The sequence below is a fragment of the Balearica regulorum genome, chromosome 4 (assembly GCF_011004875.1).
Source record: "Balearica regulorum gibbericeps isolate bBalReg1 chromosome 4, bBalReg1.pri, whole genome shotgun sequence".
NCBI classification, from domain to species: Eukaryota; Metazoa; Chordata; class Aves; order Gruiformes; family Gruidae; genus Balearica; species Balearica regulorum.
Window position 1 is genome coordinate 33,468,328 of NC_046187.1, and position 14,828 is coordinate 33,483,155.

At 42.2% G+C, this 14,828-nt stretch overlaps 2 protein-coding genes across 6 annotated transcripts in view; one reads left to right on the forward strand and one right to left on the reverse strand.

The window, feature by feature from the left end:
* LOC104636651 (ribonuclease CL2) overlaps positions 1 to 14,828 on the reverse strand; it is a 222,871-nt gene that overhangs the window by 202,666 nt on the left and 5,377 nt on the right. The window lies entirely within an intron of this gene.
* Positions 1 to 14,828, forward strand: part of FHIP1A (FHF complex subunit HOOK interacting protein 1A) — a 93,839-nt gene that overhangs the window by 73,264 nt on the left and 5,747 nt on the right. For all 5 annotated transcript variants that reach the window (XM_075751684.1, XM_075751682.1, XM_075751683.1 and 2 more), the window contains 6 exons: positions 414 to 581; positions 5,277 to 5,356; positions 6,820 to 7,007; positions 7,520 to 8,560; positions 12,189 to 12,367; positions 12,658 to 12,796. In XM_075751684.1, coding sequence (XP_075607799.1) covers positions 414 to 581; positions 5,277 to 5,356; positions 6,820 to 7,007; positions 7,520 to 8,560; positions 12,189 to 12,367; positions 12,658 to 12,796 — 1,795 coding nt within the window. The remainder of the gene's footprint in view (positions 1 to 413; positions 582 to 5,276; positions 5,357 to 6,819; positions 7,008 to 7,519; positions 8,561 to 12,188; positions 12,368 to 12,657; positions 12,797 to 14,828) is intronic.

The following is a 14,828-nucleotide window of genomic DNA, read 5'->3' on the forward strand; positions in this document are numbered from 1 at the left end:
GTGCTCTGTCATTTATTTTTAATAAAGTGGTAGATGCAGGTATTCACAACATCTGTCATCCTTCAGAAGCATTTTCACAAGTGTGCGGCAAAAGAGCTGACATGGGCAGAAAGGTGGTGGGGAACTTCTAGCATGATTTGGCTCTTTGTACTTCAGTATGTGCCAGATTTGGGGTGTCAGTTTGGGGGAGGGTTTTTTTTCCTGGGGAAGCAGTGGGTTAAGAAACAGGTTCAAAATACTTGTGAGTCATTCAGAAGCATGCTGTTTGCAAATTTAAAGGCAAAGAGCTCAATGTTTTTCTGGCAGCGTAATGTATGGAGAGCTTAGAGTGTTTGCCAGGTAGACAGTTGCAGAGGATGGATGTATATTTAGTATGTGCAGTATGTTTGCATTTACATTATTTTTGCTTGTAGGTGACTGTTGAAGAAGTGATGACTACTACTGCATACCTGGATCTCTTTTTGCGTAGTGTTTCAGAGCCAGCCCTCCTCAAGATTTTCCTCCGTTTTATTTTGCTGCACCGACATGAGAATGTGCATATCCTAGATACACTTACTAGCCGAATCAACACACCGTTCCGGGTAAGACAAGCAGGAAGGAAGTTCCAGATACTCAGCATGGATGTAGGTTAAATATTTAAATAGGAGATTCCATATATTCAGTGGGTATCTGTTTAGGAATTTTCTGCCCCCCCCCCCCTCCGTGTGATTTTACTACCCCCTCAATTTTTTTTTTATGTGAGATGACATTTAGCTACCACTATACTAAGTTGATAAATGTGTGAGGTGGTTTCATGCGTACAGGAAATGGGATTGAGGGAGATGAGGATTTCTGGAAGTCTGGATTCTGTTAGAAGATTAAAGGTAAATTTGGAAGCATTTTTATTCTGGATACTGCTGAATTAGTGCTGTCATAGATAACTTACCCTGGGACTTATAAATATATTTGTGGTGAGGAGCACTTCTGATCTCTGGAGTTCTGCCAAGCAACAAGCATTTTCAAATAGTCCTTGTGGGAAGTGATGGGAGCCCTATAGCGATGTCTCCAAATGGATCCAAGTTGTGAATTGCAGTATTGCCAATATATTTCTCAGGAATCAAGTCTGTATTGTTGTAGCATGTTTGCTTAACTGTGTTGTTGCCTGCTTTCCTCTTTGATTAAAAGAGGGTGCTTTTTCACTCAAGTGATCAGATTGCTGCTTCCTTTTCTTCGCCTTCACTCCCCTGTGTAGTAAGGCTTATCTGCAATTTGCAGTGAGCCCCTTCTTCAGCCTAGGAACAATGCACCACAGTGGCTGGAGAGCTAGCTGACAGAGATAGTACAGTTACCTTTGCTAAGGGTTGGATCTTCTGGCAGAGAAAACGACTACTTGTTGCACTGGAGCTACCCTTGCTTGGCCTGACAGTCTTGGCCAAATCTTGTGTGATGCACAGCTTCATGGATGAAATAACGAATATTGTTTTAGTGCAGGTACAAGAGAAGCCGTAATACCAGCATGTGCATTAAATTTGTGTATTAGGGACAGTAGCTTCATCTGAAATTTGTTTTGAAATGTGAGTGCATCCAAATATGGATATATGCTGCTGTTACTGCATCTCTAAGATGGATTAACTCTGAAAACTGAAACAGCTTCTGTCGACAAAAATGCAAATGCTGTTGTCTCTGCTAATCATTAATTACTGTTCCATAGGCAAACAAGATGGGAATTGTAAAGAATTCTGCAGCCCTGAGCAACTCAGGATCTCAGCCAAAATGCTTCTGTGATGCTAAATGAGTTTTCTGCAGTATACCTTGGCCAAGCACTAAAAGCCATAACTGCAGCCTTCTATGTTTCCATAGCACAAGAGCTGCATACGTTATTATTGATGAAAACACTTATTAATAATTCACAGGTTTAAACTTATGTACAGACAAGTGGCCAAAAGGACTTGTAAAAATGCTATCCTCTTTATCTCCTGATCATGTATTAAATCTTTTCTTTTTACAAAATACAAAAATAGACTAGCTTTACTTATTCAGATGACTCCTGATTTGCAATATGGTTGTAAAGACAAATGAGAGATGTTTCCCTATAAAGTAGAATTTCCTAAATACAGGAAAATTTAAGACAGTAGCAGGTTTTTTGAACTTTCACAGTATGAAGAAAAATTAGACTTGGTTCTCAGTAAATTTCACAGAGGAAATAAGAATCTCCCTCTGTCCCCCAGCTAAAACACACCTTTCATGCAAGGATCTGGCCTCTTCCAAAAGCTTGTTGTGAAGCTCTTCAACTCCTATTCCTATTAAGAACTCCAGTTCCAGTTATTTCTTCTTCTCTTGCCCTTTCACGTTCTCCATCTATTTCTGTAGACGTGAGATCTTGGACTAACTAGCACCTTCCTGTTGGCTCCTAGTACAACCAGTGGACAAGGGTAGCAGGGCAACAAGTTTGAGCTCCACTTTGCTTCACTGCAGGCCGGCTCATGAGTATTCCTTGGTTATCTTCTCTGCTTTTTCCTTTTCTCGTGTTCTTCTCTGGGTGTTAGTTCAGTGACCAAACTAGGGAAGGCAATCAAAGAATCTTTTGCTTTTCAGAGGCAAAGTGAGGTTCACTTAAACTTTGCTGTTTAACTGGCATGCAGATATAGCTACCAAGTAAGAGAGAATACATGTATGTATATATATTTTTCAATATATATATGCGCTCAACTGGTCTTGATCACCATGGGCAGATGATTATATTGTAGGGGAGCTGAGTCACTTCTCTGAAAGAGAGAAATGGAAGTGGTAAAACAAAGAGCCTTTAAACCGACATTCTTGAGAAAGCACGGGCTGGAGAGAGGAACACATCAACGTGCTGCTGCCGAACTAGAATAGAGCATTTTAACAGTGGGAGTAAGGGAAGTGACTGCAGAGAAGAGGAGGAAATTCCATAGTGTGGAGGAGAAGCCATGCCCAGGAAGGATGCTGGATTTAATCCTGAATGAATTACAAAGGATATTCAGTGACTGAAAAAATGAGCTAGAGAAATATCTGTAGCTTTTTCTTTATTTTGTCCTAATCTGTGTCTTTTGTTAGCTACTGAAAAATGCAGTTAATTTCATATATTAATTATTTAGGTTTACGAAATTGATATAGGGAGAAGCAAGATTTAAGCTTGAAACTCTAGACAAGGGTGAACTTATGTGTGTTGGTTTTGCGTGGCAAGGTTTTGGTAGCGGGGGGGCTACAGGGGTGGCTTCTGTGAGAAGCTGCTAGAAGCTTCCCCTGTGTCTGATAGAGCCAATGCCAGCCGGCTCCAAGACGGACCCGCCGCTGGCCAAGGCCGAGCCAATCAGCGCCTCTGTGATAACGTATTTAAGAAAGAGAAAAACAGTTAGAGAGAGCTTTTGCAGCCAGAGAGAGGAGTGAGAAGACGTAAGAAACTCTGCAGACACCAAGGTCAGTGCAGAAGGAGGGGGAGGAGGTGCTCCAGGCACCGGAGCAAGATCCCCCTGCAGCCCGTGGTGAAGACCATGGTGAAGCAGGCTGTCCCCCTGCAGCCCATGGAGGGAGGATGAGGGGGTGTAGCGATTCCACCTGCAGCCCGTGGAGGACCCCATGCCGGAGCAGGTGGAGACACCTGAAGGAGGCTGTGACCCCGTGGGAAGCCCGTGCTGGAGCAAGCTCCTGGCAGGACCTGTGGATCCGTGGAGAGAGGAGCCCACGCCAGAGCAGGTTTGCTGGCAGGACTTGTGACCCCGTGAGAGGGACCCCACGCTGGAGCAGGGGAACAAGGAGTCCTCCCCCTGAGGATGAAGAAGCGGCAGAAACACCGCGTGAGGAACTGACCGTAACCCCCACTCCCCATCCCCCTGTGCCGCTGGGGGGGGCAGAGGTTGAAGCCGGGAGTGAAGTTGAGCCTGGGAAGATAGGAGGGGTGGGGGGAGGTGTTTTTAAGATTTGGTTTTATTTCTCATTCCTCTACTCTGTTTTGCTTGGTAATGAATAAGATGAATTCCCTCTCTAAGTTCAGTCTGGTTTGCTTGTGATGATAATTAGAGAATGATCTCTCCCTGTCCTTATCTCGACCCGTAAGTTTTTTTTCATTGTACCTTTTCTCCCCTGTCTAATGAAAGAGGGGAGTGATAGAGTGGCTCTGGTGGGCACCTGGCCCTCAGCCAGGGTCAACCCACCACATTATGCTAAATAATTCTCACAAGACTCAACCTGGTTGCTGGTGTCTATGTCAGCTGTGAGATACTGTTTCTAGGACAGAACAGTGCAGGAGAATGTGCCTAAGGAAATATGCATTAAGAGGCAGGGAAGTGACAGTGCTGTGGTCCATGAAAACCAGTGAAAGCTTACAGCTCATGCTTCTCCTGTGTTGGACATAACTGTGCAGTCTAGCAAGCATCTAGCAGGTAGAAATGTACTGTATGATAGCTTTGAAAGTGTTGTAAGTCTAATTAGTGACCAAAAAAGTCTGTAAAAGTCCATGTTTCTAGTCCTCCCTAAAGTCAGGGTGAAATTGGGGTGCCTATCACAGAATGGGTATGATTTTTGTTTCTGCTGAGTGTGACTGCTGAAATACCTAGTTATGGCTATGTTTGATCAGACCTTTGCCAAAAAGGCAAGCATGTAATTCCAATGGGGAATCCTATTTTCCTTTCCTTTCTCCTGGTCTCACAGAAAGGATCTTCATGCTTTGCTATGGTTCTTACCCATTCAAGTAACCTGTAAGGCAGGGATTGTGAACACTCCGTATGGCATAGATTCTGATAAAAATGACTTGTTTAGTCCTGGGCTATGTCAGTACATTAAGCTATATGTATAGAAGCATTCAGGTTCTAATTTTGTATAATTATTCCTTATACTTGAAGCAACATAAACTTGAGGGGGTTTATAACTTTTCTTTCAGAAAAGACCTTTATTGGTTCAAATACTATGTCAAAGGTAAAAACTAACACACTATCTTGGAAGTTATAGGGTTCCCTTCATGCTGAATTAAATTAAATTAAGAAATTCAAATGATGTTAAAGACTGGTAAATTACTGTTTGTTTGGGGGTTTTTAAATATCTTACTTGAAGGAAAATTCTGGATTGTATTTTGTTAAAATGCAACATGTTATGTATATAGCTCCAGATAACTTTAAAAAAAAAAATCCCATGGGGGTGCTGAAAAAATGAAATATCATACTAACAGTGTCTTATAAAGCATGATGTTCTGGCAGAGACATTTTGTAATGTACTATGCAGGGAAGATTGGAAAGGTATAATTTCCAGATGAAAAACTGAAAATGTTTATCATTTTCCAGCTCTGTGTGGTCTCTTTGGCATTGTTCAGAACGCTCATTGGCTTGCATTGCGAAGATGTGATGTTACAGCTAGTTTTAAGGTAAAACTCAAACTCCTTCTTCTGCTCTTCACCCTAATTCTGGGACATTCAGTCTCTACCTATGGATGCAGAGCTAGATGAGAGTTCTCCAAGAGAGCAGAAATCCAAGCAACTACAGAGAGAATAATATTTATGATCCTGACAAAAGTCTACCAGACCTGAAGAAGTGTGATTTACATCCTGTGATCTTCAGGAGCAAGAGATTTTTCTTGTGATTTATTTCTATAAAAGTGAGAGAAGAGAAGCTAAGAATATATTTATCACCTCCAAACTGCTTATTCCCTGCTCCTAAATGTATAATTCTTCTCTCCTGCATGTTTTCTCTAGTGTACTGTACACTGTGAAACAGAGCTATATACTTGTTTGCAGCTTCCACCTTCTTTCTTGTTGTTTTCCACCTCTTTGATTCCTCTCTCACCAAGAGAGGTTCCTGAACTGTTTTAGGTAGATTGTTATGTAATGTACTAAATACATTGATTATTTTTGCTTTTAACTGATGGTTCTATGCGTTGCTTCAGAATACTCACAATTTTGGAATGTGTACTAGATGAGAATTGATTATTTGTTCGGAAATATTGGTGTCACTAAATCGGGCTTTTTAGCACTGTAGATCACGTGAACGTTTCGGATATTGTCTGTCCCTCCACCCACAGGCATTAAGGTGAAATTCCTTGTAGCTCGGGGTCTTGTGTCTGGGAATGCTCTTAGGACCTCTGTGAACTCAAGTATGTTGCCAGTCTAACAGCAGTAGAGTGCTGTATTTGATCTTCTTTTAGTTTATGTAGAGAATTCTTTAGAATTTGTTTGCATTTTAAATGGCAAAATATCAGTCCAGTTAACACTGATGCTTTTAATAAAGCACTCTTTAAAAAAGTCGAACAGCAGTGCTCTGAAGAAGTTCAACACAACTCTGCTTCCTCTATTCCTTGTACTCCCCATAGCTTATACCCTCCTCTGCCTGAGAGCTCAGTCTTTATCTAGTGCAGTAGAACACCTTGATGACCCTTTCCTCCTTTTTGCTGGCTGCTTGCCTGACACATGTAAACTGGCGCTCTCTAGATTTCCCAGGAAAACAAATAAATAAAGGATTCCGAGACAGAACTCATTCATATTGGGACCAACCACGCTGCTGGCCTTTGACATCTGCCCATCCCACACTTCCTCTATCCCTTCTGACAACAAATTTGCTCTGACCTGCAAAGGATTGTTCACTTCCCCATTCTGATACAACTGATCTCCTATCTCTAGTCATCTTGACAGTTCCTCATCAAACTAGAGCTTCACAATATAAAGAGTCAGTGTTTCATGCTCTTGAGAGGTTCGGACTATGGATCACTGTCAAGATTATTATTACTGTTTCTTTTAATTTGGAGAGGACAGGAAGGTGGGGAGGGAATTCTGTATGTTGTTGCTTTCTCTGACATGAGAGGACAATGAAGTAATGCTAGACACTGCCGTTTCAGGTATCTGATTCCATGTAACCACATGATGTTGAGCCAGCGGTGGGCTGTGAAAGAGAGAGACTGTTATTCTGTATCTGCTGCAAAACTGCTTGCCCTGACACCAGTCTGCTGCTCCACTGGGATCACCTTGACACTTGAAAGCCAAGGAAAAGATTATATTCTATGGACAAAAGCAGCACAAACTAAAGGTAATTGGTGCTCCGGGGAAGATTGGATCATGAACTGAGTTTAATTTGGCAGCAGCTCATGGGAGGAGGTGGGGAAGGATGGGAGGGGGAGGAAATGTGGTGGGCAACAATAAACTGGGCAAGCATGGACTGGAAAGCTTATTTAATTCCTTCCATGCATCCAGGTCTATTGAAACATTATTTTAACAGCTATCCAACTTGAATATGCATTCATGAAAGTAATGTACAGATACATGACTGCAACTCTTGCTGCTTCAGAGTGGTTGCTGTTGTTTTAAGGTTTGAATGCAGGTTGGTCTCTCAGAAGTCTTGAGTTACAGCTCTGTCTTGGCAATAGGAACAAGTCATGTATGTTTATGAGCAAATATCTTAATCTTTATGCTGTGGTCTTCCTGTGTTATTGGATGGTTGGGACTAAAGACTCTACCTACCATGTCTTAGTAGCTGCCTTGCTAGAGAACTTTTGGGTTGTTTTATTATGTCATGGTATGAGTAATCTCCTTTACTTTCAGATTCTGGTAGACGCTCTTCTGAATCTGCTTGCATTGTGGAATATGGAAGAGCTGTGGACATCAGCTACTTGCAGTACCTGGGGGAAGCTCAAGAAGCCATCCTCCAGTGTCTGAAAGATTGTAAGGTTTGGTCTGCCTTGTATGATGGAGTAAACCCTGATCCAGACACCTTTATCCAAACGCTTGCTGAGGAGAACAGTACAGATGTGGAACACCCCATGTTTCAGCTCCAGCAAAGGACACCTAGCATGTGCAGCTCCACTCAAGTAACTCCATTCAGTGAGAAGATGCAGTTGGAGCTAGAATGGGATGATAGCTATGACACAGGGATTTCTCCTGGTTCTGATGTGAGTTCACCGCAACCGTATGATGATATGGGAAGCACAGAGATGCAGCCACCTGCAGAGCCACCAAAACACATTCAAGAAATGAAAAAAAATGCCATCATGCTCGTCAAAGGATCTTACATAGAGGAATCAGACTTTCAGGATGATGTTATGGTTTACAGGTTATGTGCCCAGAAGGATACTCAAGACGATTGTAACTCCAAGGAGAAAACTTTAAATGTAGCCAGAGAACATAAGGTCCAAAGCCAGACTGTAGTCAATGGGCATCTTGCAAAGAACCAGCTGGAAATGGACTTGGATGAGCACAGTAAAAGAAACTCAAGCTTGACTCAAGGTGTAATGAAAGAACAAACCAACCAGAAAATGACTGAGAATGATCCACAGCCAGATTTTGAGTTGAAGCTTTCTCCTCAGGAGGCAGATCATAACTTAAGTGTAAGACTGCTGAGCACAGATGGTGAGGATTTCATTGCACAGTATGACAAAATTATTAAAGAACTGGATCCAAACAGTGCAAGCTTGGAGGAGCAGAAGTTGGATACTCCTGACCCTGTCTCTCCTGCGGAAGAGGAAGAGGACTTTGAGAATTTCTCAGCAGACACCCCTTCTGCAGAGAGCATGTCATCGCCCTTTGGACCAAAGGAGGATGTCTCTCCCAAGCATGCTGCGAGGAGCCAGAGTGCTCCATTTACAGGTGGAATGTCCTGTTAATTATGTACATAACAAATACAGGAAGGCATGGTCATTAAAGGTGGCGGAATGAGATCACGCTGTGCAGAATACAGCACATAGAGCCAGGAACAGTTCTGGCACTAAAAAGGGTATAGCCCAAATAGCTGAGACTGGTCCAAGGAGAGTGAGAGATCCAACGTGAAAGAGCAGAGCAATCAGTGTGGTGACAGCAAGTGGTGGTTGCTCAGGGGCTTTTTTGTCTGCTTTTTTTGGTAATTGTTTAAAATCTTGAGCAGGGGTTACGTTGTTTGTATATCAGAGCTCCATAATTCTAGGGAAAGCCTTTTCAGTTGAAAGGAGACTGGAGTAACTGTTCTAATACACAGAGCCCAGGTAAATAATTTGTTTTTCTGGTGGCTTTCATCTTTGATGCTATGGATGTGGTATCTCGTTGCCATTTTTTTTTTCCCCTCTCTGCTATTTCACGTTTTAGCAGGAGGTGGCAGCACTGGTGCCGTGTCTGTACGTGCCTGTCCCCATGCTCTGCCCTGGCATCCTGTTCCTCCAATGTCAGGTCTGCCCTCGCTGTTGGTATGCTTTTCTGTCTTGTGCCAGGCAGCAATTTAAGCTTGGTCTCCGCAGACTATCCAAGCCATTCAGGAATGACAGTGCCACTGGAGGTTAGAGTGGGCTTTTGATCTGTATTTGTACAGCTCCTTGCACTGTGGACTCCTGATCTTTAATTAAGTCTCCTAGATACCACAGTAATGCAAATAAAAAAAAAAAAAAATTTATCTAGCTTTCCTCATCCAAAAAAGAAAAAAAAAGCTTCTATAAGCTGGCTTCTCTTTCATTTGAAAGAAGGGGGAAAACATTCATTTGTGTCCATTGAAATGCAGGCCTTTCTGGTCACCTGTGGCCAGCATGCCCGGCACAGTGTCTTAATTGAAAAATTCAGCCTGTTTTCCAATCAATTTGTTATTTTTGCTGTGGTGGCAATTTCCTCATACCAGAAGCTAATCACATTCAAACCTTTCTGTTTCTCATTATCTACTGTCAAATGTAGCTCAAAAATGTTGTCCTTGTCATTCTTCATCCAGTCCCTCCCTCCATTTGTTCCTTTCAAAACAAACAACAACCAAAAACCCCAAACCAAAACAAAAACCCCCCCAAAACCTCAACAAACCACCAAAACCCACCCCCTCCACCCCCCAAAAAAATACCCTCAGCTGAGCAAAACAAACAAAAAACCCCACAAAAACCCTTGCTGTTTGCTCCCCATCCACAACATGTTTTACTCTTAAGCTGTTTACCTTGCTTTGATGGAGATCTTAGTGATTGCAAGTAAGGAGATGTGCTCATAACAATAACTCAGGAATGTTGAGATTGCAGTGTCTTTCAAATATAATATATTTAATTTAAAATGCTGTATTATGTTTGTAGATGTGTATGATAAGGATTTTAGGTTGCTTTCACTGCTTTGGAATGCTGTCATGGGATGGGGCTTCTCTCTGCAGAATCAAATAACCAGACAGAGGTTTCCACACCCAGTAAGGGTCAGCAGTGCAAAGATGCTCTCTTCAGGCCTGTGGATCTATGAAGAAAATGTTCTATTGGTGTCTATGTCCAATTTTAAAGCATTAAACACTATCATCCCTATTTTCCCCTGAGCATCCCTGTTTTCCTGAGGTGTTCAGGAACAGGAATTTATATGCTGCCACTCCCCCTTCCCCCCAAAATCCGTACTTGACTTCATGGCCACATAGAGATGCACAGTCAGGAAAGGAATAATTCTTTTACTTCTCATCTGTTTACCCTGTTTCTTACAAGGCTAGCAAACTCTGCTTAGTTCCTCAGATTCTCATTCCAATAATTTCTTAGGGGAAAAAGTTGCTCTACTACTGAGAAGTTTTTTAATATATCTTGGTGACCTCTCTCGCAGTGGCATACAGCACTTGTAACTAGTAATAGCTTCAGCTTTAACTACTCAGCTTTGAAGTCTGACCTAGAGGAGAGAAATAGTGATATATCTCAATTTCTTCTCCTGCAATCCCTCTTGATACAGTAGAGCTCCCACTGCGCTGTGGTCCTCAGGAGCTCTGTGAAAATGTCTCCATGAACGTGAGAGGGGAAGCAGTAGGTTATGTTGGGACAGGAGGAACTGTATCTCAGCAGAAGGTTCGGGGGCTGCTCCATTGGGTACCTAGGCAGGATGTGATACCAACCTTCGCTCTGATGGCTGACATGGTGGTTGAAAGGTAGCAGCTGCATAAAGCCTTGTCAATGCTGGCCCTCCTACTTTTCCTCTTGTGAGTAGAGCTGTGCTAGCATTAGCTGTGACAGATGAGTCTCGAGGGAGTGCTTGCTTTGTACTCACGGTAGCTATAAAACATGATAGACTTCAACCTTTAGTGAAGTTCTGCTAGGTGAAGTGGTGACGCAGGCCCTTCTGATTTGATCCTTACTGTTGCGCTGGCCCAGAATTGCTTTAGCCTCTGCCGTAGTTTACAGCGGGCATATTAAACTGGGCTAAACTATGCCCAGGTAGGTTGAATGGCAGCCATTTGCTAGCTGAAGGGAGCTGGAATGGGGTCAGGTTATCGCCACTTGCTTGACCCTAGAAATGCCTGTGGCATGCATCTCGTGCTGGGGACGAGGGTGGGATGTTCAAAGCTAGCAGTGCGGTAACCGTCACCCGTGGATTCTTCTGCATGGTTTCCCTAGCTTTTATGCAGCCAGAACATTGTGGTGGGACTAGGTGTGGGACAAGGGCAGTTTCTTAGACTTTAGTTGTGATGTGGTCACTCTTACAGACTGCCTCAAGCATCTCACCAGCGGTATCGCCTATCAGTATGTAGTATTTGGTTAAAGTCACACTCAGCCTTGCAAAGGTTTCTTAAGCTTGAGCACTAAGGGTTTGTGTACTTTCATGGTAAATACTTCTGTATTTCAGTGGTTATCCTGCAGCATGAATACACAAACTAAAGCTATTATTTATTGGTGACATTTATATGATAAAGCCTATGTCTACCAATAATTTTGCTTATAAATCTATTTTAATGTCTTCCCCGCTTTGTGTGACTGTTTGCAGTACTGAAAATGCCTTTTCTTGTGACATGAACTATCACAGGTTTTGATTTTTATGTTTAGAGTAGCATTTTCATATTTTCTTTAGAACACCACAGTCTTTAGATTTGACAAGAAAGCTAGCTGTAATTTACTTTGCCCAGTCCTTATGTAGAAATAAGCCACAAGAAGAGTAAAAAGGACAGATTCTGTTCGCATTGAAGCTAGCGATACCATTCCAATTAACTTCAAGGGGAATAGAACAGTAGACCATAACAGACTAAATCCTTATTGGCACATGTAAAGTAGAATAGTTGTGCATGTTAAATATGCCATTAATATAAACTCATTGGCTAGCTAGTAAGAGTGCTTCTACTCACGAAAGCTTTTAACACCTCTGTTAATTCTGTTTTGTCTGTTCAGATACAGTTTGGTTTTTCTCCCTGCTGGCTTTAATTAGCATGTGGGAAGTCTCATTTGGTTGGTTATAGTGATCAAAATTCCTTTTAAATGCCTGTTTCCTGGATCTTAGGATTTTTCTTCTGTGAAAACAAAAGCATTTGTTCCTTCTTCTTTTCCTGCAGGGCCATTCATCAGTGTAGTGTTGTCGAAGCTGGAGAACATGCTGGAGAATTCTTTGAATGTAAATTTGCTGCTTATTGGGATTATTACTCAGCTCGCAAGTTATCCACAGCCTCTTCTTCGCTCCTTTCTGCTCAATACCAACATGGTGTTTCAGCCTAGTGTGCGGTCACTTTATCAGGTATTTGACCACAAGCGTTAGTCATGCCTTATTGGAACAGTATTTTTAGTGTCTCATTAAACCTTACGTTAGCTCTTTTCAGTTCCACCTGTTGCTTTCCCACCTGTCTGAGAGCTTCTCATCTCATTTTGATGTTTTAATTACACTTGTGCGAAGAACTGGAAATTCTGTATGACCGTAACTTTTGTCGTAACTCTATTTTAATGCACCTAGAGAAAGCCTGAGCATTCAGTCTGTGGCTGTACTGGGAGCAAGGGAGGAAGAAGTAATTGTTACTGTTGTTTTGGCAGGTGCTGGCATCTGTGAAAAATAAAATTGAACATTTTGCTTCCATTGAAAAGGACTTCCCAGGCCTTCTCCTGGAGGCCCAACAGTACTTGCTTTTTCGTGTGGACATGTCTGGTGCTGCGGAAGAATTGCTAACCAAAGGTAAATGTTAACCACACTCGGAGGAGTGCTGGGTGGAATGACTCACTAGCTACCTCCTCTCATTTTCTACAGAATGATTAAAAGTAGGTGCGGTGCGTTGTGAATACCATTAACCAGGTGTACCCTTCTGACTTGAAACTGATGAGGCTCAGTGGGCCACAGTATATGCATCTATTTGGATATTCTTTGCTCTTTAGAAGCTTTTATTTGCTACTGAAAATGGCTGTTTAAAGGAGTAACAAAATCAGCTCTTGGCTCGCTGTCAGTTTGGCCGTAAACAAACTTGCTTTCAAGGCATGAGGTGAGATGGCATATGTGCATGATTTCATTTTATTTTTAGCCTGACCTTCAGCTAGTCATTGGTTCTTTTTTGATAAATGTTAGGGAGGACAGAAGTGCAGAATGAATTGCTTTCTGCAACAATTGAATAAGGGCTACTACTGAAGGAGATAGAGATTAGCCAGAAAACTTTGTGCTTTCTTGAATGAAAAACAAAAAAAACAAAAAAGGGATGGGTGGGGGGTGTAAAAGCCAGGACACTTCAAGAGCAGTGGGGAGTTAAGCAGGTATCATCCCAACGTGCCAGCTTTCCAGGGGACTTCTGTAACATCTGCTGCTTCTCAAGCACAGTGTGTGCTATGCCTGTCTTGACAGTTACCAGTATTTACATTGCTGTGGGGGAAGCTAGTGAAAATAAGCAAAATGAAGAATCTTACATTTTAAGAACTTTCCAGATGCAGCCAGGCAACTGGTAGAGTTGGGGCCCTCCCCTGGGGATGTGCTTGTTCTCAGCTTGCTGCTGAGCAGGTAATGTTTGGTGCAGGTTTCCCTTAGAAGCCAACTTCCCACATGATGGGGATGTTGAATTTGGTGAAAGCAGTTACTGCAGTGATTATGAGCTGATTCAGCAGCAGGGTTCAAGAGAGGCTGCATTTACAGGTGTGTGCTTACTCATCATTGGGAGTCATTAATAATCACCCACTCTGCCTGATGTTTTCTTGGATTTTCAGAGATGTGGAAAACAGGACTTTTTATGTGCTACTTTAATTGTGTTTTCATTATTCAAGGCTTTGAATAATAATTTACCTAGTTTCCAGGCAGCACAATATGTGTTTCTAAGGTTGACAGAACCTCTAGTCTGTAAAATTACGACCTTGCTAAGGCTGCTTCTCGAAGAATTAGTCTGTAGAAGAGCCTGCTGTAAAGGAGCTGTATATTGCAAATGTTGGTAGCGTTTTAGGCTCTACATTGTGGTGAGATTAGATGGTATTGTAGCTAGCATGTGGGAGATGAGATTAGGAGGCAACATTTAGTGTCCTTTTTCCAGGTGCTGGCAATAAGAACTTTTATATAATGCTTTCCCAATGACATTTATTTATACTTCCTATTTTACGTCAGTTTTCTTCTGTGGGCTTCAGAATTTGCCAGGTTGACTCATGCTGGTCATTATTTAGGAATTTGAAACAAGGCTGCTTAGTCATCCTCTTGGTACATTTTCTTCTGTGTTGTGGCAACTCCTGCAAAGAAGGCACCTCTTGACAAATAGAGAGTAAATAAATGTCTGGCTAACTGCAGACTTGGTTCCCAATGAAACTGGTGATGCAAGTAATCACAGTAATTCTGGGGGCAAGTTGGCTCAGTAGTCCATCAACCCACAGTATTTCATTATATTGATTAAGAAGTGCAAGGTAGGAACTGCGGCAATATATATAAATGAGGAACTCCCGTAGGATTTCTTTGCATTAGCTTGAACACCACCTTTGAGTTTCCAGGCAAATTAGCTGTTCTCTGAGGGGTTTTTTCCCAAAACAGAAGTGGTGAATAACCCCAAAGTTGTCTCTGCAGGTCTAGGCAAAACTGGCCGCCTACAGAATTCACATCTGAAAAATGGAAGCCAGGCTTAGTGGGGAACAGAAATGTAAACCCGAAATATTCCAGAGCATTTCTTTCTCTTGACAAGCGATGGTCTCTGAAGGTGTTTGAGCAGAAATGGACGATTTGTTATTTTCTGCTTGCGGTAGTATGTGGTTTC